This window comes from Xyrauchen texanus, chromosome 1 (assembly GCF_025860055.1).
Source record: "Xyrauchen texanus isolate HMW12.3.18 chromosome 1, RBS_HiC_50CHRs, whole genome shotgun sequence".
Classification (NCBI taxonomy): Eukaryota; Metazoa; Chordata; class Actinopteri; order Cypriniformes; family Catostomidae; genus Xyrauchen; species Xyrauchen texanus.
Window position 1 is genome coordinate 36,778,998 of NC_068276.1, and position 22,881 is coordinate 36,801,878.

General features: G+C 39.3%; 1 protein-coding gene across 1 annotated transcript in view; it reads right to left on the bottom strand.

Annotated features, from left to right (window-relative positions):
• The window catches only part of LOC127650328 (receptor-type tyrosine-protein phosphatase eta-like), a 55,097-nt gene extending 37,426 nt beyond the window's left edge, over positions 1-17,671 (bottom strand). The window contains exons 1-5 of the mRNA XM_052135677.1: positions 17,456-17,671; positions 2,872-2,893; positions 2,632-2,715; positions 546-803; positions 150-425 (exon numbers count right to left, since the gene is read on the bottom strand). Coding sequence (XP_051991637.1) covers positions 150-425; positions 546-803; positions 2,632-2,715; positions 2,872-2,893; positions 17,456-17,524 — 709 coding nt within the window. The 5' untranslated portion in view covers positions 17,525-17,671. The remainder of the gene's footprint in view (positions 1-149; positions 426-545; positions 804-2,631; positions 2,716-2,871; positions 2,894-17,455) is intronic.
• Positions 17,672-22,881: the final 5,210 nt, after the last annotated feature.

Genomic DNA, 22,881 nt, shown 5'->3' on the forward strand with positions numbered 1-22,881 from the left:
CACAGTATACAAAGCACACCTTTTAAACATATACTGTAAACATATACTGTAAACATATTTTGCAGTGTACACTATCAGTAGCTTATGTTAAATATATGCTTTAGGGGTGTATGTGTGTATGGAAACAAAAGAGAGACAGTGAGTGTTACCTGTATATGCAGTGAGGGTTACAAGTGAGCTCCTGGAATCATTCACTCCAATGGTGACCACAGCTATGTCATATTGACTGCCCGGTAATAAACTTGTGAGCGTATGATTTAAAGAAGCGGACTGACTAAAAGTTAGGTTGAGCCCTGATTGGCTGGGTCTATACGACACTTCATAAGTCACAGTTACTTCACCCATTGAGGGAGGTCTTGACCAAAACAATGAAATGGATACATTTGTCTGGCCAGTTACTATGAGTGCTTCGGGTGGGCTGGGGTCTGAGGAGAAATATCATACAAGCATATACTATTAATGGAGGTGCTGATGTAATAAATGTAGAAAGATTGTGTTTTATCTTCTGGTGACGAAACAGAGTGTATGAGGCTTTTCTGACTCACTAGTGGCAACCGACACCATGTTTGAGATGTTCCTCAGGATTCCACAGATGGAGGTGACTGTGAGGTTGTAAACTCGACCTGCTGTGAGGTTCATGATGACAACGTTTTTGGTAAAGGTGGTATGGTTCTGGATCACATTTAGTTCAGCACTGGATATGCTCACCACATATGAGTCCACAAGACCTAGAGGAGCTTTCCAGCTCACATTCAGACTGTTATTGGAACTCAGCACAAAGATATTCTGCACTTGTGCTGGACCTGTACACAAGCAATACACCTTTATTAACATAAATGCAAGAACATAAGACATCCATTGTAATCCATGCACACACCCTGGTTCAATTTACTCCACATACGAAACAGAGACTGCTTGGGGCTGTTCACACAGGACACCTGTCTACGCTGATATAAAAAAAAAATACTTCTTTAGTTCTATAGAAACTAGTCAGAGTAGGGCCATATTTAATTTATGACATGAATTAAAACAAGGCTGTGAGGTATAAAAATACAGTCTGTACAATGGCAGCCCTGTTTAAAGTTATATAAAGGTCCTAGATCACACCTAATTTTCACAAATCAGATTTTGTTTCACCATGTTTCATCAGCTGAACAATCAACACCACTGTAAACAACAGTACAAGCTATTGAAGAGACAGCAAGACCATTCCTTACGGACTCGTTTTCATTGCTGTTAAAAATGAAATGTGGCGCTACTCTGTATAAGCTCCATGTAAAATATTTAAATGCACTTTGAATTGCAACACATTTCACAGTTTTTTTAAAAGTCTCATTTTGAGTATGGGAGTTCACATTTTAAGCATTTTCATTCTGCAAGGATGATTCCTGTGTTAATGGCACTTAAAGGAATGTTCCAGGTTCACTACAAGTTAAGCTCAATCGACAGCATGTGTGACATAATGCTGATTAACACAAAAAGATTATTTTGACTCTTTTCTTAAAATAAAAAAAAAAAAGCTAAAATTGAGGTTAAAGTGAGGCATTTACAATGGAAGTGAATGGGGCCAATATTTTTGAGGGTTTCAAAGTAGAAATTTGAAGCTTATAAATTTATAAAAGCACTTCTGTTAAAATCATGTCTTATTTGAGCTGTAAGTTTGTTTAAATCGTAATTGTTACAGTCGTTGTAGGATTTTAGGTTTTGTTAACATTACATCATCATGGCTTTTGAAAAAGTCAGTATTTTAACATTAACAAGAAAAGGAGGGACAAGTTGAAAAAAAAAAATTCTGGTATTCAATATTATGCTACAAATGCTGTTTATTGAGCTTAACTTCTATTGAACCTGGAACATTCCTTTAAACACTTTCTCTCTCTCTCTTCTGCAAGCATAATTACTTGTGTTTGGGATATGTCAATGGCAACCCCCTCAGTGAGGTTATCAAAGGCCACTGAGGTGACATTGAACATGTACTTGGTGCCAGGCGTGAGTTGTGAGATTTGCATGGAGGTTTGATTAGTGGTAAACAGGAATGATGGGCAAACACCCCATGCTACTCTATAGTATTTACTAATGCCATTTGGAAGAATCCATCTCAAAATCACTGAGCTCACAGTGACAGAGGACACAGACAGGTTTTTAATGGGCTCAGGGCCTGTGAGTGCAAGAGAGTGGACAAGGACATTGAAAGGTACATAAATGATTTTCATTTTTGGGTGAACTATCCCTTTAATGTCTTTTCATTGTGTGTTTCTGCTACATTGCACAGTAGAGATTTTAGATCGATTGTGATTATTTGTGACATACACAGAGTAACATTTTGATTGGCTATTGGTAACAGGCAGGTCCAGATCAGGTACACTGGGGTGCAGTTGACTTGTGTGATAGTCAGATTGCTGGAAGTGTCTACTATGCAAGAGTAGAGAAATACTGTGAGAGTGCAAGTGACAGAGAATGAGAAAAGTACATGAAAGAGTGATACTCTGAATGTGAAGTTTAAAAGATAAAAAGATAATATCCTGTCTCTGCAACTTCCAGGACAACAGAGTACTTGTTGCTCAAAAGGCACTGAAAGCAATCTTCAACCCTAAACGTGATTAATTGGTGGTAGAAATAGGAAGGACTTACTGGTGGTGTAGTTATTACAGCACAGAATTGAGCAGTTGAGTCTGAGGAAGTATGTGGACGTTGAATTATATAGGCATGATGTACCTAAATATAGACACAAAACCGGTGTAGGCAATATCATATAAAAAAGGGATTTAAGCTTAAAACTATAAATCTTGTTAAAAACGTGTACAAATTATAAATAAAAAAAACACTTTGGTTCTTGATCAGTAAGAGGACTTTAGAAATAATTATACTTACAATCAGACTGCACATGAGGGATCTGGGGAATAAAACAACATTGTAACATGGTTATATTGCATATTGCTCTTCCATTTTGTCTACACAGTATTTCAAAGTGACTTGCATTATATACTTGTAAGCCATGATTCAGTATGACTGTATTGTTCCAACTCAGTTTGAAAATGATATGCCATGATTAGAAAGTAGGCCCTTAAGACACACACACACACACACACAAATACTGTTTTTACCCTATTGGGGTGTACATTACCCTGCTTATTTCACATTTACTTAACAATTAAATAAATGGACATTCGAGATGGACAGCAGAGTGATCCAAGAGACATAACTAGCACTGTAATGTAGGAAAGTGGTTGCCTAGGTCAACAGTGAGCCTGTGTGCATGCACACCAATGCTGGCTACACCCCAAAATCAACTTGTTTAAAAATCTAAAAAAGCAAGAAAACCGCATTTACATGAGATTTGAAATAATTGTGTTATTCTCTGCTTTTGACATGAAACCATGAAGGAGTATGCGCATACACATTGGATAAACTGTTAAGAACGGCAATAAAAGTTGTTTACATGCTATGGGAAATCTGGATAATGTGTCGACTGGCTTATTCTTACAACATTTCTGACCTTATACTGATACAGGAACAGTGTTTAATGCATTTACATGACCACAAACATTGTTGGTTTATTAAGCATAGCCTGTGTAAGAACATGCATTTTAACCAGTTTTAAAATCTTACCACATTCTCCCTCCTCCAATTCCAAATTTAAATCGTTCTCCCATTATATCTTGAGAGCGGTCGAGACTTTGTCCCCCAGACTCTGAATTAACAAGGAGTAATACACTGAAGCCTCATGAGGAAACCTCACTGTCCAACTGGGTCGCTGACCTCCTCCTTGTCCCTAGAGAAGAAAGGGAGGAGCTTAACAGCTACACACAACCCCAGTGTGATACTGAAATGGCCGCCGTGGTTGATGGTGCACACAATCCTAAAGGGAAGGTATCCACTACCCAGGAAGCAGTTGGCAAACTGTTCCTGCTCTACCACCACAAGGCCCAGTTGCAGATAGCAACACTCTGAAGTTAAGTCACTTACTGCCCATGGGAGTCAGCTTGATGCACGCAATTGTGCCTTACACAGAGACCTCCAGACCATGAATACGATACTGGAGGAGTGTGTAGGAAGACTCCAGTCGGCTGAAACAGATAGCCGAGAAGCCGCGGATGACCGAGTCCAGCAGGAAAGCCAAGACGCACAGGCCAAGACTCAAGAAGTGCTCCGCTACTTCACCTCTGACAAGAGTGGGGCAGAGGACTCAGAGACTGGCACTACGGCGAAATACCCCACCCCTGGTTCAGGTAGTATTCGAAAACCGTTGTCCCAACTCCCGGAGCTAGAGCGCATCCCTGTTCGGGACAGGTGTCCACCACATTGCTGGGGCAAGACCCCATTCCTGCAATCCCCCCCTCAGGCATCTGTCAGACCCCATCCCAGCAGGGCACCTCCCTCACCAGGAGGAGGAAGTGGTCTCACCCAACACAGTGGCAATGGGGGCAGGCACTGGTACTCATCCTCTGACGAGTCAGATGGACACCAGCGGGACAAAGCCACAGGTCTGCGCATGCGCCAGCTTGACTCCTCTGCAAAGGACATAGAACACTTCAACCCAACCAGCCAGATTAAAAATGTCAACGATTACCTCAGGGAAATCGAACATTGTCTTGCCGACTTGCCTCATGCTTCGGCATGCGAGAAGTTGAAGCTCATCTGGAAAACAACTTCCAGAAGCGTCCACACTTTCATTGAGACTCAACCGCCGCACATTCGGGACAGTTACCCAAGGCTTTGTAGGGTTCTGTGCGAGGAGTACTCGCTGTATACTGATGAAACATCAGCCACCTTCATTGCCATCCGCATTCAACAGAAGCGTTTGGAGCCTCCCAGGGAGTTTTATAGGCGTTTAAGGAAAGCATACCTCCAAGGAAATAATGAGCCAGGTCTGGAAGAGGAGAGAGGTTTCAGATCTCTCTTCCTCCATAATCACCACCCCTGCGTGCAAACCCACGTTACACTGATGAGTAAGCAGGGTAAACCAACCATGCAGGAGATTAGGAAGATGGCCCAGATGACATGGGAAACAGTCATGTGTCTGACTGATAAACAAGATGACGATGTCAGAGTCCTGGACATCCAGTTTTCCGAGAGGGCAGACGTAGGGCTTGAGGGCTAAGAAAGGCCTCAACCTAGAATGAGCAGCAAAGCAGCAGCCCCAAAACGCATGCCCAACCACCCACAGGGGGGTTAGCGGAATCAAGGGAATGACCACAAGGGTCAATTTCAGGTTGAGCAAGAGCCCCAAGAATGGAATGTCGGGTTTGAGAAAAACCCCAGACATCGGAATGGAAACAAAGGAAATCGTTAGGGGCCTCCCAAAGAGAGGGATCTGGAGCTGGAGGTCAGCCTCATCCAGAAACACCTAGCGGATGTGATGAAGCACCTCAATGCTTCTCGCCGTCCCTCCCAAAGGGCCAGATGATGACCACAAGGGGACTGATTGTGACAATCCGCCAACATGACAAGGCCAGATCCTTCCCCCCCTCAACCGCCACAGTCTACTTCGTAGGCTGGGGGGAGAACATAGGGGAGACCCCAACACTCCCAGTGGCAGTCATGCCCAAAACCCATGCTCCGCTCCTTCAATTTTTGGGAGACCTTGTCCACAAGGTTAATGCCAGATGCATATCCACCTCAGTGTTGGTAGGGAGATGTATAGACTTCCATGTGTTACTGGACACTGGGTCTGAAATCAGCCTAAGGTGCAAGGAGAATTTAGCAAATATCGTCAGGGCATTGCTCTCTCTTGGTAAACCACTGCAGACCGAGCCATGTGATGTGAGCCTTGTCAGCTACACACAAAACAGGCCCCTTACCAAGCTCCTCCAGAAGGACATGGTATTTGAAGGGGGAGACCTGCAAGAGCAGGCTTTCAGAGAACTGAAGGCAAAGATCCGTTCAGCCCCTTTCCTTGTCTACCCAGACATTGATGTGGAGTTTCACATCAAGGCAAGCTTCTCCTCCCACTGCCTCAGTGCCACCCTGGAACAGAGGTATGACAAAGAGAATTGGGAAAATCCCCAAAGCTGCCTACAGATGGTGAAACTGGGTCAACAACCGGGCAATGCAGAATTGAGTCATGCAGGAACGGAACCCGGTGATCAAGACATTCCGGCAGCAGTTGATGGAACCTCAGACACTAAAGTTCCTACCACCCTCTTTACAGGACTCAAAAGAGCTAAAAGCTCTCTGTCAGGTACAACGACACCTGAAACTTGAGAGAGTCCTTTTGATCCATGTTACCCATTGTCCAGGTCCACCCTGGCAGGTCGTTCAGACCGACCATAGGGGGGTGATGCTGCTACATGCCCACGATGCTCCCATTGGAGGTCACAGGATCTACAAAGCTACCTACCACACCCTCCAACAGGTTGCATACTGGCCATTTATGCTGTACCATCCAGTAGATGTCAGTGTTGCAACCGCACATAAGTATGTGACTGATTTACACAGACTCCTCCAAACTACATTTACTTGGGCCCAAACAAACCTGGAAACCAGAGTAAAGGACAAAAGGCCTATTACGATAGGAAAACGTCCAACAGCGAATATAAAGTAGGTGAAAATGCCCTCTACTTCAAGTTCACTAAACCAGTGGGAATCTCCAAAAAGTTCCTACCAAGCTGGTCAGGCCCCTTTGAGATCATAGGGAAGCTCTCCCCGGTAGCGTACAGAATCCAGATCTCAAAGTCAAACCAGACACCACTGTACAAGTGGGTCCATTCAAATTGGATCAAACTCTTTGAACAGTCTACACTCCAAAGGGGGTTGGACCCACCACAATAGTGTCCACCGTAGTTAAGCTTTACTCACAATATTAGCATGCACTAACACTTAATACCACTCACACAAACACAAGGTAATGAAACTCCTGTTCCAACAAGAACAATTACAGGGTCTGGGCAAAACCCTGCCTGGTACCATACTCACTGTAAACATGCATTCTGCTATTCTGAATAACACTTTGCATGCTCTGGATGCCTTGTCAGAAGTTGTGAGATCAGACATAACACATGTGTAAGTGGTTAGAGATCTAATGCATGACCTTGTGTGGGAAATCAGCACTTCAGTTAACAGCCTGAGTGGTGGAAGGAGCCCATCCTACTTGGTTCTCCTTAACATGGCTGAACAAATCCTTAGATCTGCCACTACCACCGTTGTGCAATCTTCTCAGATACATCTGGCATACAGCCTTGGCAGTGCAATCCCGGGCAGATAAATCCAAAGAACCTAAAGTTAGGATTTATCCGTAACTTACCCATTACAGAGGGAAGGAACAGAAACTAGGGTAGAAGGAGCTGGTTGTCGATGGATTGTCAACACCGAAGTCCTTCTGTCATATGACTGCCATGATACAGCCACTAAACAAAGGCTACCAAACCGTATTCTTAATGGTTCCCCAAGGTGCCACCATGCACATTGACGATATTGTCCTCCATAATCTCAACGTCAACAAACACATTGCAGAAATTGAGATCATGGATGCATTTAGACGTCAAAACCTCACCATGACACCCTTCAACATCAGCTCCATGCTGAAGTTTTGAACCTAGTTCTCCATGTTGAAACCGATCCTCCATTTTGAAACTAGTTCCCACGTGGAGTTTAATCCGCCATTTTGTTTCCTTTGTTACCGAATCTAGCCACACACATACATCCATACACTAGCATATAGCTCCACTATTTAGTTAGGATTTCCATTTTATGTTTTTGTGTTATATTCATAACTCGCAAGAATGCACTGTAAACATGCATCATACTACAAGATCTTTATCGGATGATCTCAAAAATTTGGCCAGAAATGATCGAGGCCTGTCTCCCTCAGCTGATCTGTGATCTCGCTCGATTTCCAGCTTATGGCCAGTTATGTCGAGTAGACTCGGGAAGAACTCTTCCAGGAATTTCACCATACAGTCAGGTCCATAAATATTGGGACATCGACACAATTCTAATATTTTTGGCTCTATACACCACCACAATGGATTTGAAATGAAACGAACATGATGTGCTTTAACTGCAGACTTTCAGCTTTAATTTGAGGGTATTTACATCCAAATCAGGTGAACGGTGTAGGAATTACAAAAGTTTGTATATGTGCCTCCCACTTTTTAAGGGACCAAAAGTAATGGGACAGATTAACAATCATAAATCAAACTTTTCTCTTTTTAATACTTTGTTGCAAATCCTTTGCAGTCAATTACAGCCAGAAGTCTGGAACGCATAGACGTCACCAGACGCTGGGTTTCATCCCTGGTGATGCTCTGCCAGGCCTCTACTGCAACTGTCTTCAGTTCCTGCTTGTTCTTGGGGCATTTTCCTTTCAGTTTTGTCTTCAGCAAGTGAAATGCATGCTCAATCAGATTCAGGTCAGGTGATTGACTTGGCCATTGCATAACATTCCACTTCTTTCCCTTAAAAAACTCTTTCGTTGCTTTCGCAGTATGCTTCGGTTCATTGTCCATCTGTACTGTGAAGCGCCATCCAATGAGTTCTGAAGCATTTGGCTGAATATGAGCAGATAATATTGGCCAAAACACTTCAGAATTCATCCTGCTGCTTTTGTCAGCAGTCACATCATCAATAAATACAAGAGAACCAGTTCCATTGGCAGCCATACATGCCCACGCCATGACACTACCACCACCATGCTTCACTGATGAGGTGGTATGCTTTGGATCATGAGCAGTTCCTTTCCTTCTCCATACTCTTCTCTTCCCATCACTTTGGTACAAGTTGATCTTTGTCTCATCTGTCCATAAGATGTTGTTCCAGAACTGTGAAGGCTTTTTTAGATGTTGTTTGGCAAACTCTAATCTGGCCTTCCTGTTTTTGAGGCTCACCAATATTTTACATCTTGTGGTGAACCCTCTGTATTCACTCCTGTGAAGTCTTCTCTTGATTGTTGACTTTGACACACATACACCTACCTCCTGGAGAGTGTTCTTGAACTGGCCAACTGTTGTGAAGGGTGTTTTCTTCACCAGGGAAAGAATTCTTCGGTCATCCACCACAGTTGTTTTCCGTGGTCTTCCGGGTCTTTTGGTGTTGCTGAGCTCACCGGTGCGTTCTTCCTTTTTAAGAATGTTCCAAACAGTTGTTTTGGCCACACCTAATGTTTTTGCTATCTCTCTGATGGGTTTGTTTTGATTTTTCAGCCTAATGATGGCTTGCTTCACTGATAGTGACAGCTCTTTGGATCTCATATTGAGAGTTGACAGCAACAGATTCCAAATGCAAATAGCACACTTGAAATTAACTCTGGACCTTTTATCTGCTCATTGTAAATGGGATAATGAGGGAATAACACACACCTGGCCATGGAACAGCTGAGCAGCCAATTGTCCCATTACGTTTGGTCCCTTAAAAAGTGGGAGGCACATATACAAACTGTTGTAATTCCTACACCGTTCACCTGATTTGGATGTAAATACCCTCAAATTAAAGCTGAAATTCTGCAGTTAAAGCACATCTTGTTCGTTTAATTTCAAATCCATTGTGGTGGTGTATAGAGCCAAAAAGATTAGAATTGTGTCTATGTCCCAATATTTATGGACCTGACTATATCTCTGCCTTCTTCATGCTCAGGAATTCCAACAATCTGAACGTTGCTTCTTCGGCTCCTATTTTCCAAATCTTCCAATTTTTCCAAAATGCTTTCCACGTCTATTTTGGTCACGGGCAGATTAGCGGATAATTCCCTTTACGATGACTCCAATCAAGCCGTTTCTCAACATCTGCCACTCTTGCAACCAACTCAGAGAATTTTATTTCCATCACCGTAATCAACGTATTAAATCGAGATTCTCCAAGTCAGCAACCTTCGTCAGCATCACCGACATGTTGGACAGTTGACTCTGAACTTCCCCGGTCGCACCATCCTAATTGAGTCCCCAGTCTGCAGGCCCATCACAGCTTTAATTTTGAACATGTAAGTGTTTTTTAATGTCTCCAAAGCCCAAGGATTTTTACTTTTTTGTCATGATTACCTCAACAAGCAAATGTGTAGCTGGGTGTATCGAATTTCACTGTATTATAGCATGAAAACAATTTTAAACTTAAAAGTGCGCAGAGCTGCCGTTCACACGTCAGCTTCTCAAATGGCGTCTACAAGACCCCGTAAATGTAGTATGTTAATGTGCAAGTGTTTCATTGATTTCATCCAAATTGGCCGCTCAAACTCAATCCCGGTCTCATAACAAAGCATGCCTTCATGGAATTTTTGTAAATAGGAGTTTCCTACTAGAAAAACGGCCCCTCAATTCATAATTATGGTTAGAAAACTCTGAGATCTCAATAGACAATTATTAATACAGATCTTAAAGGAATGTTCCAGGTTCAATACATCTTAAGCTCAATTGACAGCATTTGTGGCATAATGTTGAGTGCCACAAATATGTAATATGTCTCGTCCCACCTTTTCTTTTAAAAAAGCAAAAATCTTGGTTACAGTGAGGTACTTACAATGGAAGTGAAAGGGTGCTAATTAAAATACTGGACTTTTTAAAAAGTATAGCCACAACACATAAACAATATGTGTGTTAACATGATTTTAGTGTGATAGAATCACTTACAAACCTTTTTTTTGTGTAAAGGCACAGACAATTTTACAACTTTGTTACCATGATGATGTAATGTCAACAAAACCTAAAACGACTGTAAAAAAGTAATTGTCTCACTGTAACCCAGATTTTTGCTTTTTTAAAGAAAAGGAGGGATGAGTCGAAATAAATGTTTATGTTAATCAACATTATACCACAAATACTGTCAATTGAGCTTAACTAGTATTGAACCCGGAATATTCTTTTAGAAATTGCAATTTCATAAGCTCAAGCAGTCCTGGAAGTTTCCACATCAAATTCATTGTAGTTTAACCAAAATCACTCTTATTTCAAAAATCTTCTTTTCAAGTCGATTATTCTGCCATTGGAGAAGTTGGAATAACATACATGTATAAGCTGGACAGATATACAGGCAGATGTAATTTCATTATTGTCCTAGATCATGATAGAAATTTCTATTTCTTTGTTCTACCCTAAATCCTGTTCCCCTTTCCTTGTTCTGCTAAGAAACACATTATGTCATTGGCCTTTTATCTAACTGACACCTACTATCTGATTGGTTGTTTGTTGGTCAGGAACATTATCAGTTTGCAGATTTCAACTTCAGTGTGGTTAAATAATACTCTCTCTGTAATAAACACATTCAAAAAAGATGACTGTCTGTTCTTGTCAAAAAATGCTTATCAAAAATGCTTATCTATATCCTGGAAATAAAGCATTTTTAGAAGTTACTTAATCTGAAACGTTTGGACAGCTTATTTTGTTGAGCATAATTGACTAGGAGGAGAGACATCTATAGTTCAAATCGGTCACAGTCATGACATCAGGGTTAAAATAATGAGTCTCTTCTCACAGATTAATACGAGATACTGAAACCGTCTTTACCAAAGTAACTGACAGAGCATGATGATGGGTTGCATCTACATTTGAAGGTGGATAATAAAAACTACAAAAATGGATCTTACTGATGCAAAGTGCAAAAATCCACCCTACATCTAGCAGGGCTGTCTATTAAATTCAAAGGGCCCAGGGCAAATTATTTGTGGTTTATCTAACTCGTTCTCATGGCAAGTCATAATGATATTACAAAATGGCAAAATTGTAAGAAGTGTGGATGAGTGTTCTCAAAGTATCTTTTTGACACAATTACAGTATGATGCACAGCGCAAATAAAATTAATACCTAGCTGCCTTTTATTCGTATTAATTTGCTCTTGCTGTTTACATTTCTGAAATTACTTTCAGGCTGAAATCACATTGTGGATGCAATTTGATTCATTTGCATTAACCCCACCCTTTATTATGCTCATTTTGGAGGAACTCCTCTAAACGGCATATTAATTTCGGGGAAACACGGAAAAATGGACAAGATGTGTTATTTTGCGCATCTGAAAAGAAGCAATCTTTAGAGGACTATGTCAGTAGATCAGCTCTGACTTTTTTTGGACATGCTATAAAGTTTGCACATATTTGTATACATGCAAACCTTTAGTAAATCAGTGCCTAGTGTATGTTAGATAATCTTATTTATACAGACAAAGGGGACTGTTCTCTTACTGTAAATGCAATGGACCTGGCATAAAGAAAGTTAAGTCTAATTTATGAAGTTAAATTAAGTTAAGAATTTGGAACTTCCTTAAAAACTAAATAGATTTCCATGAAAAAATCTTGTTCTGAACTCATTTGCATTATTTTTTAATTCCAGGTAAATTCCATGATTTAAATTCCATGACACAACAGATTCATTCACTGCAGTATTTTTGGCTTTAGGACTTTTTGGATAAATGTAAATTTCTGCACCTTTTATATCTATTTATATTTCTGTTAGTAATCAATTAAGATTAAACATTTATGTTAGTTATTTACTAGCATAACATTTACAGTTGATTCTGTGTTTTGCTACATTGCCATTACTGAATAACAGAATTCATCTCAATGCAGACTCTGCAGAGGCAACAACTTCTGAATGCATCACTATTGTTTAAAACATGCACAGTTTGCACACACATGCAAATATATTCAGGTTACTTCTTCTCTGCTGAGTGTCATTGGAGCATCATCATACTTTTAATATACACAAATATGTTTACCTAATGAGTTTCAAACTATACCTATGCTCCATTCAGATTTAGTACCCCAATACTTTTACTCACACACTCACATACTGTACAGTTTAGAGTCTATGGACTTTCTTATCAGCAACCCTACAGATCGGCCCTTCCACTGCCCACAGGAAGGAGGCCTTACCCAGAATGCAACTTCACTTCCTCTGACCCTATAACTTATAATGCACTGGCCCAGATATTACACCAAAAAAGCACAAAGTTCAACAATATTAAGAAACACTATTGTTGAACCTTAATAAAAACCAATGCAGGTCTATTTCCTACTCACAAATCTTCCGAAAAGGAGATCTAAAGAATACAGCCTAACACAACACAGCAACATCTAATTGCATTGCAAAATAATAACTTCTAAAGCATTTAAAAGTACAATACATATTTGCAGATCTGCTATTTCTATGGCCACAGGAATTAACTCTGTGTTTAGGGGTGGTAACGTTCAAAGGTTTTTGTAGTTTGTGATACTTTTAACAAGCATTAACCTAAGGCAAACTATGGATAATGTTATAGATGTAACAAAAGTGGTTAGAATTGAAGGAATAGGATAAAGGATGGATGAATTTATTGACTTTGAATGCAATGATTTACATAAGAATTAATTCACAAACATTTTGGTCTGCTAAAATTTGTACATCAATTGTGTATACGGAAAAAACGCTACAATAAGATTTGGTGCCATCAAGAGCAGGCTGTCTGGATTATACATGGAAACACATTTTTTTTTTTTTTTTAAAGCAAGCACAAATCAAATGCTTCATGGGGAAGTTCAACATTGAAAAGTGGGCTGTGATAGTCAGTCTTTGCTGCCCAATCTGTTTCAGCAAATTTTCTAGTGTCAAACTGACAGTGCTCTCTGAAAATGCCTGATGGGTGGCAGGGATCATTTTAAAAACGAAACTCATAAACTTCCTCATTTCAAATGTAGACAATTGCCATTTTTGCAACACACCCTGCTGTCAGCTCAAACACACAAACACAAACACTGTCCGGGAGATCTTTATCATTTCTCTCTGTAGAAGCAAGTAAAAGTAATCATTGATGTAGTATAATTATGCGAGAGTTATTGTAATACAGTCTGCAGGGGTGTTTACAGAGAATGTTGAAGAATTATGACAATTGAATTCTGAAAATTGTTTATAATGTGTTTGATTGTTCCTATTCAAATTTGCATCAATACAAATTGTATAACTGCCGTCCTATTCCTATTGGTCTATAAGTCCTTTTACAGTCGTGTGAAGTGCATGCAAATACAGAGTGGTAGACACCATATTTGCATGTTGCTGCTACTCGTTCCATCTAGTCACCATATAGATAGAACCACAATCTTTTGCTAACCATGATGAAAGACTCGCATAACACTTCTGAATAGGTGTAAAGTGCATGTGTGTGTGTGTGTATATATACACACATCAGAGAAAAAAGCATATTATTTTTTTCATGTATAATACCATTTTTCTAATATATTTTTTCCTTACATTTTCTAAAATGTATTCTACTCTAGTGTTTGTTTTCAGAGAAGTAGCAACTGAATAACTGAAATATACTGAGTATGGATATGAAGAGTGAGATGTGTCATGCAGACAGTCAAAGATGGGACATGAAATAAGACATACAGACAGCTTCATGAATGATAGTGTACAGTTGAACTGAAACACCATCTTGTAGTCTAAAGCCCAGTATTGTGCACCGTAACAAATTGTATGTTGACAATGCAATGAATACTGACTTTATTATTGTAGATTATGTATAATTCATGTAAATGTATTGTGTTTTGCCTTGTCTTTTATAATATTATCTGTTTATTCATGATTTCATGAAACCTAACATGTCCGTGAATGCACATAGTAATTCCAATAATTCCATATGCCATGATATACAATAAACCCTTTGAAGACTGTGAATGAATAGACTCAAAATTGAATTGAACACAGATCTGTGTCTGTCTGTGTGTGTGCGTGTGTGTGTGCGTGTGCGTGTGTGTGTGTGTGTGTGTGTGTGTGTGTGTGTGTGTGATCTATTCCACCCCAGAATAGGTCAGGAGAGGGCATTAAACACTGGAAACATGCATTTTTGGGGAAGGCAAAGAAACGATCCTTTCTCACAGATGACTGAATTTCCAAACTTTAGAAATTAAGTGATTCTTTTAAGTAAATTGTGCAATAGTGGTCTGAACTAATGCTTCTGTTCCTATTTATTTTCTCAAACAGTAACTAAGGTCTGTGTTCATTAATATGCAATCCATATACTGCACTATGGTGTGATTAAGTCTTCGTAACAATCAATCTGTTGTGATGTCGGACTGTTTCATGTTTAATTCATGTCAATCTGTAGCCAAACTGAAATCATCAAGTTGTCCTCAACACCGCTACATGTCAAAAATGAATTTAATGTATTATAAAAGTTATAAGTCAAATAAATTGTGTGAATAAAGTCAAACCATATTGTCACAAAAATAGACCATAAGCTTGATGTCTTTCTGAGATGTTTTTGCTGCTCCTGCTTTGGCATATTACTTCCAGTGGATCTAAATAACCGGCCATTTGTTACAGTTTCACCGTCACATTTTACTAATTTCTCTTAGAAAATCCATTTAACATCTAACCATTGTATCATACATGAACACAAGTATGTGTTGCTGAAAAAGGGTTTTCTTAATGCATTTTGTCCCAGATAATCACACTATGACTGAGTGGGTCAAAATTTTTATTTTGAAGTTCAACTCACAATTCTGGATAGAGATATTTAAGCACTGACTGAATTGTATATAATTTACTACACTGTAAAAAGTGGTAACCTCCAATTGTTAAAAAAAAAAAAATTGTTGGGAGTAATTAATGTATTCAGGTTGGTTCAGTAATTAATAATACCTCTGACTTAAATAAAATCATTTAATTTACATTACCACATGAAGTAATTGTTTAAGAAGGTTAATGTTTTTATTTTACAGTGTAATTTTACTTTACTAAAACCAGCCTAAGATGATTTTAGATGTTTGTATGTTTTTCAGTGGGGATATATTAACAATACAAACATATTTTAGGATAATAAATTCTACTACTTAATCCATGTTTTAGACCTGGGACATTAAAAAAAAAAAAAGTCAAAGCCAAAATGGCTTAATGCATGAAAAACTCTGTTATCACAATATATGGTTGCTGTGATTATAATTGAGAAAAGAAGCATTGGGGTAAGGAGGTGGGAATCCAGAACATTTTATTTCTTTGTTACGCAGCTCTACGTCAGTTTTTTCCTTCACTCCCCAACCGCCCAAGGTGATTTATTCTGCCTAGATGGGCCAGGCATTATTTTCATGAGACATTTATGCAAAATACTGTACTTTCCTGGTGGTGTTAATTGGCCACACATCAAGGAATAAAGGCAAATGTCATGCACATTTTCCCAAGAGGAGAGGAGAGAACAGAAAGATTGCCTTGATATCGAGCATTGCAATAATCATTTATTTTTCTTCTGAATCAGTGTAGACCATTCCTTAAAATCACATTTCACTGTCCTAATCATCTAGGTTTGGATCCAACAGCCAATCACATCTCTTCACCACAAATTAAGGTTGCTGGTATATATTTAACTCCCCACAGCTTCTGTTTTAGAGGTAACAGGTCTATACAATGAGAAAACATACAGACGGTGAAATAAGAGTCATGATGCTGTCAAGTATTCGGATTGAGGAAAATAAGAGAACTTAATCCATATGCTCGTAGCACTGCCATAAGAAAAAGTATCCCACAAATCACAGCTGCCAGTATTCTCACTATCTATCCCCCTCTGTATCACACCAATGCAAACAGACTTACTGTGACATGAGATGAACCTTAGAAATTTGCATAGATACTGGTTGCACTTCTGCTTCAACAGAACATCATGGAAATATATATATATATCTATAGATATATATACACACATACATATACAAAGAACTGTGCAAAAGTTTTAGGCACTGGTGAAAAATGTTGCATAGTAAGGATGTCTTCAGTGCCACAACTAATCCCAGACTGACTCTGTGTTCAGTAGGGGGTCTGAGGGGGCAATGTCCTTCTAATCTTTACTATTTGCAAAAGTAATATTTGGGAGTCTAAAATGTATATTTCCTATTGATACACTAAAGCTGAAGATTCACATAACTATTTTAAGATAAATGTTTTTGTGACTTTTGCACAGTACTGTGTATATATTATATAGGTTTTGCCATGATTTTCAGTGACACTGGCTTCACGTGGACAGATAAAGACAGACAGATACAGTAGACAAACACAGTAGACAAACAAACAGACAGATAGGCAGTTAGACAGACAGACAGATATAGATAACAGTCTACATCATCACAACTGAATATCGTGTGTTAAAATGTGGGCAAGTGTTTTGGGGAAGGTTTTTTAAAAAGTAGGAACAGAAGTAAGCTACTTTTTTGCAACTTTCCATGAACTAACGTGTGCTTTTGAGGCAGCTCAATACAATGTGACATTTTGCCTGAAACATGCGTGTTACAAGAACCTGAAATAAAAGTAAACATCGCTGCGGGTCCAAATACACTTTAACGCAGTTCAGCTCAAACATAAGACCGTTTTAACTTATTTCAAAGTACTAACATACATTTAATATTTAACTATGTTAGCTAATATTAACTCATATTTATCTTTCTAACTATGTTAAATATTAGTTGAAGACAAATAAACGCTAAAGCTGAAAAATCCAAAAGACAATCATGCCTAACAACTATGTTAGAGACACGAAACCATGCTTAAAAACTTTCACACAACACTTTGACACTTACCAACACAAGCAGAGCAAGGAAGACACTTGCACGGAAGACACTGGCTCGAAGTAAATACTGCTGACCCATAATGGCAAAAAAATCCAAGCTAAAAATGTTTATGTCATTTCATAATTTGAGTTCTATCTGAAATAGTTTTACTGCTGTGATAATGAAAGATGATAGTGATGCTGCTTATTCCTGCTTCAGGTGTAGCTTGAACTTGCTCATTTGGCTCTTTCCTCTCACTGGGTGATGTGGGCGTAGCGAAACGATTAACCCCGCCCCCTGCTGTCTTTTCGGAGGCATTCTTTAGGAGGCATTGCAATAATAGGTGGTATTTTTGTCCACTAATAAATGCTATGTCAGTGCATTTATGTGATGTTGCTTGCTCAGCCTGGTTTACTGTATGTTGCACTCAGGGGCGCAGATTATGTGGGGGACGGGGGTAATAAAACATAAGACCGTTTTAACTTATTTCAAAGTACCAACATAAATGTATTATTTAACTATGTTAGCTAATATTAACTCATTTTTATCTTTTGAACTGTTGAATATTAGTTGAAGAAAATTAGAAAAGCTAAGCTGAAAAATCAAAAGACAATCATTCCTAACAACTATATTAGAGACACGAAACCATGCTTAAAAACTTTCACACAACACTTTGACACTAACTTACCAACACAAGCAGAGCAAGGAAGACATTTGCACAGGAGACACTGGCTCGAAGTAAATAATGCTGACCCATAATGGCAAAAAAAACTTTTTGCACTCAGGGGTGTAGATTCTGTGGGGGGTGGGGGTAACCTCCCCAATAATCAAAACAGGCAAAAAATTGGCCGGTTGCTAGGGACGGAAGAGTCACATAGGCTAACCTTCTCGTGTCGCTATAATGTGGTTCTCGCTCTCGGTGGGGCACGTGGTGAGTTGTGCATGGATGCCGCGGAGAATAGCGTGAGCCTCCACACGTGCTAAGTCTCCACGGTAATGTGCTAAACAAGCCCCGTGATGCACGGAGTGACGTTTCAGATGCAGATAAAAGGAATTTATTATTTTACCATTTTGTTTTTTGTTTTCTAAAATTACATACAAATGTATGTAAAATGACAAATATTATCTGTAATTAAATATGTTGCTCATAATATAAAGGTTTTAAAATTTTTAAGTTTTTCTTTGTAATTTTAAGGTAAATCTGATTAGATTTATATTTATGCACTGTTAAAAAATAAATAAAAAAAACGGTCAAATGACTGCCAGATTTTCATTAAAGGTTTTGCAGAGAAACACTGTTATTTTACAGGTATTTTCTGATTAGGACGCACAGGTTTCTGTGAGGGTTAGGGATGTAAGATTATATATGCAGAAGAATTCCACCAACATGATTTGAAACGGAAAAACCAAGCCTTTCCGTTATCTTGTACCATTCTCGAGATATGAGAGTTCATGATTAAGTACGCACTATTTTTGAGCGGGAGATTTGTAAGACTCCGAAACAAAGGGTCACAAATCAGCTGTCGGCAAGGACAGCCCAGTCGACAATGTGACTCTGAAAAGTCACTTCTGATTGCCGCAGGACACCTTTCGAGATGCGGACAGTTTTAGTTCAAATAGTTCCAAACAGGGAGAACAATGTCTCTTGGCTTGGCTCTCTTGGTTTCCCTCTTGTCTCTTGCTGGACCCTCTTGCTTCATCTTGCTCTTCAGTTGCTCTCTGAACACTTTTCCTCCCATGTGAGATCCAAGGGAACTTGGGACTCGATGTCCCGAGAAGGAGTGAGAAGGCCTCGCTTCACAGCTAACATCATTCATTCCAGACAATTAACTTCGACCAAAGACATCACATCGACGGAACGATCTTTCAACCAAGAACTTTCGACGTAAAGAACGCCTGGACATACCAAATACACGCAAGTACACCTCCAGTTTGTGCTCAAAGGGCTGGTGTATTGATTAAATATTCTGAGTTATCCAATAGCAAATCGATGTAGACTCAAATGAGGATAAATAGTTTTTAAGGCATTGTCAATAGAGTTCCTTTCATTTCACATTCTGTCACTACTCACCAACCTGTCTCATGTATATATGTGTTAGATTCAATTTATATTTAGAATAGCAATAAAGTTTGTCTGTATTCAAAGATGATTTGAGTGTGGTATATTTGATGAATAATCTTGTCACTGTTTCTAAAAGATTTCTCTTCAACGCTGTAACTAAACACATGTGATATTATTCTCATCAAGCCATGAGAATTATATTTCTCCAATGAGTGAATTAATCATAGTTCCCTTATTAAAGCTAATTCCTTACAATAGAAAGTGTGAGTGGATAAATCTAGACTTATTATTTGAAATCGTTATATTACGGTTTCAATGGTGGAGAATCTTATTCAGACAACTAATCTAGTTATTTGTAATTTATCTCATTTATAATGGTTGTCGAACACGACTAATTCCATTATATATTTCACTACATAATAATGTAGAATAAGGACAGTTTGATTTAGTTCATAGCTCACATATTTCGAGACCCCAAGTTCCCTTACATATTATGGTGAGAATGCGGACAAATCTGATAAATGTTCCCGTCTACACCTATCTCTAAATTAAATATATATGTAATATCCTACAGGGGATATAAAATATATTTTGCCTTCTTTTAAATAAATGTAAGTCTACGAGATGTCCTTATGAACATATTTTTGGAGCAAAACAACTGAGTGCCTGTGACAGTGGAATTTGTAGTTGTAGAGATTAGCTACACATGTGTATCAATCAGTAAATTTGAAGTCACAGAGAAAAATGTTTTAAGAGTTGCAAACTTGTAGAATTTTTTTTCTCTCCCACAAACACAACACAACAGTTACACCTTCTCAAATTCTTCATTGCAGGTGCACAAATCCTATTCTACAAGTCACAAATTAAGAAAGTCATACGCTCACATTTTTGCTACAGTTGCTGCAGTAAATATGTGGCAAAACACATTCACACACCCCCATCACAAAATGTGAAGTCACAGACAAATTTTGCTCATCTGCAAATCAGTATGGGAATTCATCCATTGAGAGTTGCACACTTGTAGAATATTTTCTCACAAAAATTTTTTCTTTGATATTTTTCTAGCACAAACACAAGTACATAACTACATCTGCTTGAATCTGCTGCTACGAGTCTGAAACACTGTTTTACTCTTGCAAATGACAAGTTTAGCATGCTTTCCCTTTTGCACCACATATCTATGTAAAATGTGGAGCAAAAGTGTTTTGTGCATCTGTAGAGGCAGCGTGGGGGGGGGAGGGGGTTGCACTGTTCAGAAATCAGAGAATATTGGCCAATCAGAAGAGCTAGTTAGGGTGCCTAGTTTTATTTTATTTTATTTTTTTATTAATGCTCGAACAACAATAACATAAGAACGTTGCCAAGGGAATACATACAAATACACAAACAAAATAAAACGATACATAATTTCTACATAATTGACACACAGCTTACAACAAATTGAGAAAAGTTACAATTTAATAATACGTTTTTTAAGTTATATAAAAATTATAACCAAAACATAAGTTGCTAAACGACATGACAAGGACACAGACACTACAGTTGTATTAATACACTAACATACAGACATTAGTTAGGTGAGATTCTAAATACATGGATTTTCTTGAAATATTTCTTCATAATATTTAAGGAATCTTAGGGTTTTTTAATCTTTATATAATAAAGAGATTTAAGAAGTGAGGTTAATTCAATTTCAAAGTGGGCATAGGATGGAATACCGTTTTCTTATGAAGTATTTATGAAGTTAAGTATATGTGGAGCTTTCCACTAAGGAAGACACGGGAACCAGCGTCTGCTTCAAGGTAAGGTTCTTTAATTATATACTTTCTGTTTTACACAATTGCACAACACAGGTTCCTTCTAGCTGCTACTCGGGGTGTAGGCACTCTCCCCTAGGCTCTGTGGCTGCTGCTCTTTTATGCCGCTGTCCTCATGCTTACTGCAATTAGACACAGGTGTTAGACATAATTTAGCTCAGGTGTAAGCGCCCTTACTGCTTTTCTCTCCCGGACGGGCGCTTGACCACGCCCCCGCTGCCACAGTATATAATTATAATAAAAATGATGTCTTTTAAACTGAAAGAGTGTGTAACATTGGCAGAATCAAATATGTGAGAACCTAGGTCAGACCAAAATTGTTTGGAAATAGGGCAACTAAAAAACAAATGTACAAATGTCTCCTCTGCTTGTTTACAACAAGAACATGAGCTGTCAATCTCCAAATATATAGAAATGTTAGAATTGACAGGGTATATTTTATGTAAAATTTTGAAATGTATTTCCTTTGCCTTATTGGAAATACAATATTTTCTAGGTAAAAGATGGGCCCTTTTCTAATCAATATCTTCTACCAAGGACATTGAACTGAACTTTCCTCTTGGAGAAATTTTCTTTTTAAATTGAAAAATTTGGCATAGATTCCTATTGGTACTGTCACGATTCCCTTGTTGTCTGCCCTGTGTTTCACCAGTCTTTGTCTCAAACTCCCATTCCCTTTGTAAAAACTACACTTCCCATGATTCCCGGCCCTCATCACTGCCAGCCCTTTGTCATTGTGCTCACCTGATCGTCGTTTGTCATCATCATGTCTCCTGTGTATTTAAACCCTGCTGTTTCTCCATTCCCGTCGATTGTTGATGTGTATGGATGTTTGTTCTTCGCCCTGTTCAACCTGTTCTCCCCGTTCGTGGTCCCTTGATGTTTTCGTGCTTTTATTTTTTATTTTCCCATCGTGGATGTTTCGTTTGTTCCTGTTTTGTCTGTTTTCACGTTTAATAAAAACCAACTGCATTTAGATCCTCACCCTCGTCTGCCTTCACCTACTCATCGTAACAGAACAATCGACCAGAATGGATCTAGCGGTGTTACATGCTAACTGTCGTCTGCTCGGCCTCATTCAGGGGGACCGTCCTGTGGAAGACCACATCCATGATTTCCTCGAGCTGGAGAGCGTCACAGACTTCCCAGACTCCTCCCTGGTTGGGTTTTTCCGGGCCAATCTGAACAGTGCGCTCAAGGAGCGGTTGTCACCGGTGACGCGCGGCTGTACGCTCCGCGAATTCGTGGAGGAGATGCTGCTGGCCTGCGGTTCACCGTTCACTGTGGGCATCGTCGAGGAGGACCCCGTCGCTCCTCCCACAGTGGTGACCCTCCACTCGTCCATGGCTCGTTCCTTTATGCCTGCCCCGCCTGCCAGCAAGCCAACCCCCACTCTTGCCTTGAGCAATGAGCCAGCGCTGCCAACTTCGTCCGCCCGGAGGAAGAGGAGAAGAAAGGCCTCTGCTCTCCAGCCTCCGCCAACCACGGCCAACCAGCCAATGCCTGTAGCCTCGAACGTCACTGAGCCAGCGCCTGTAGCCTCGAACGTCACTGAGCCAGCGCCTGTAGCCTCGAAC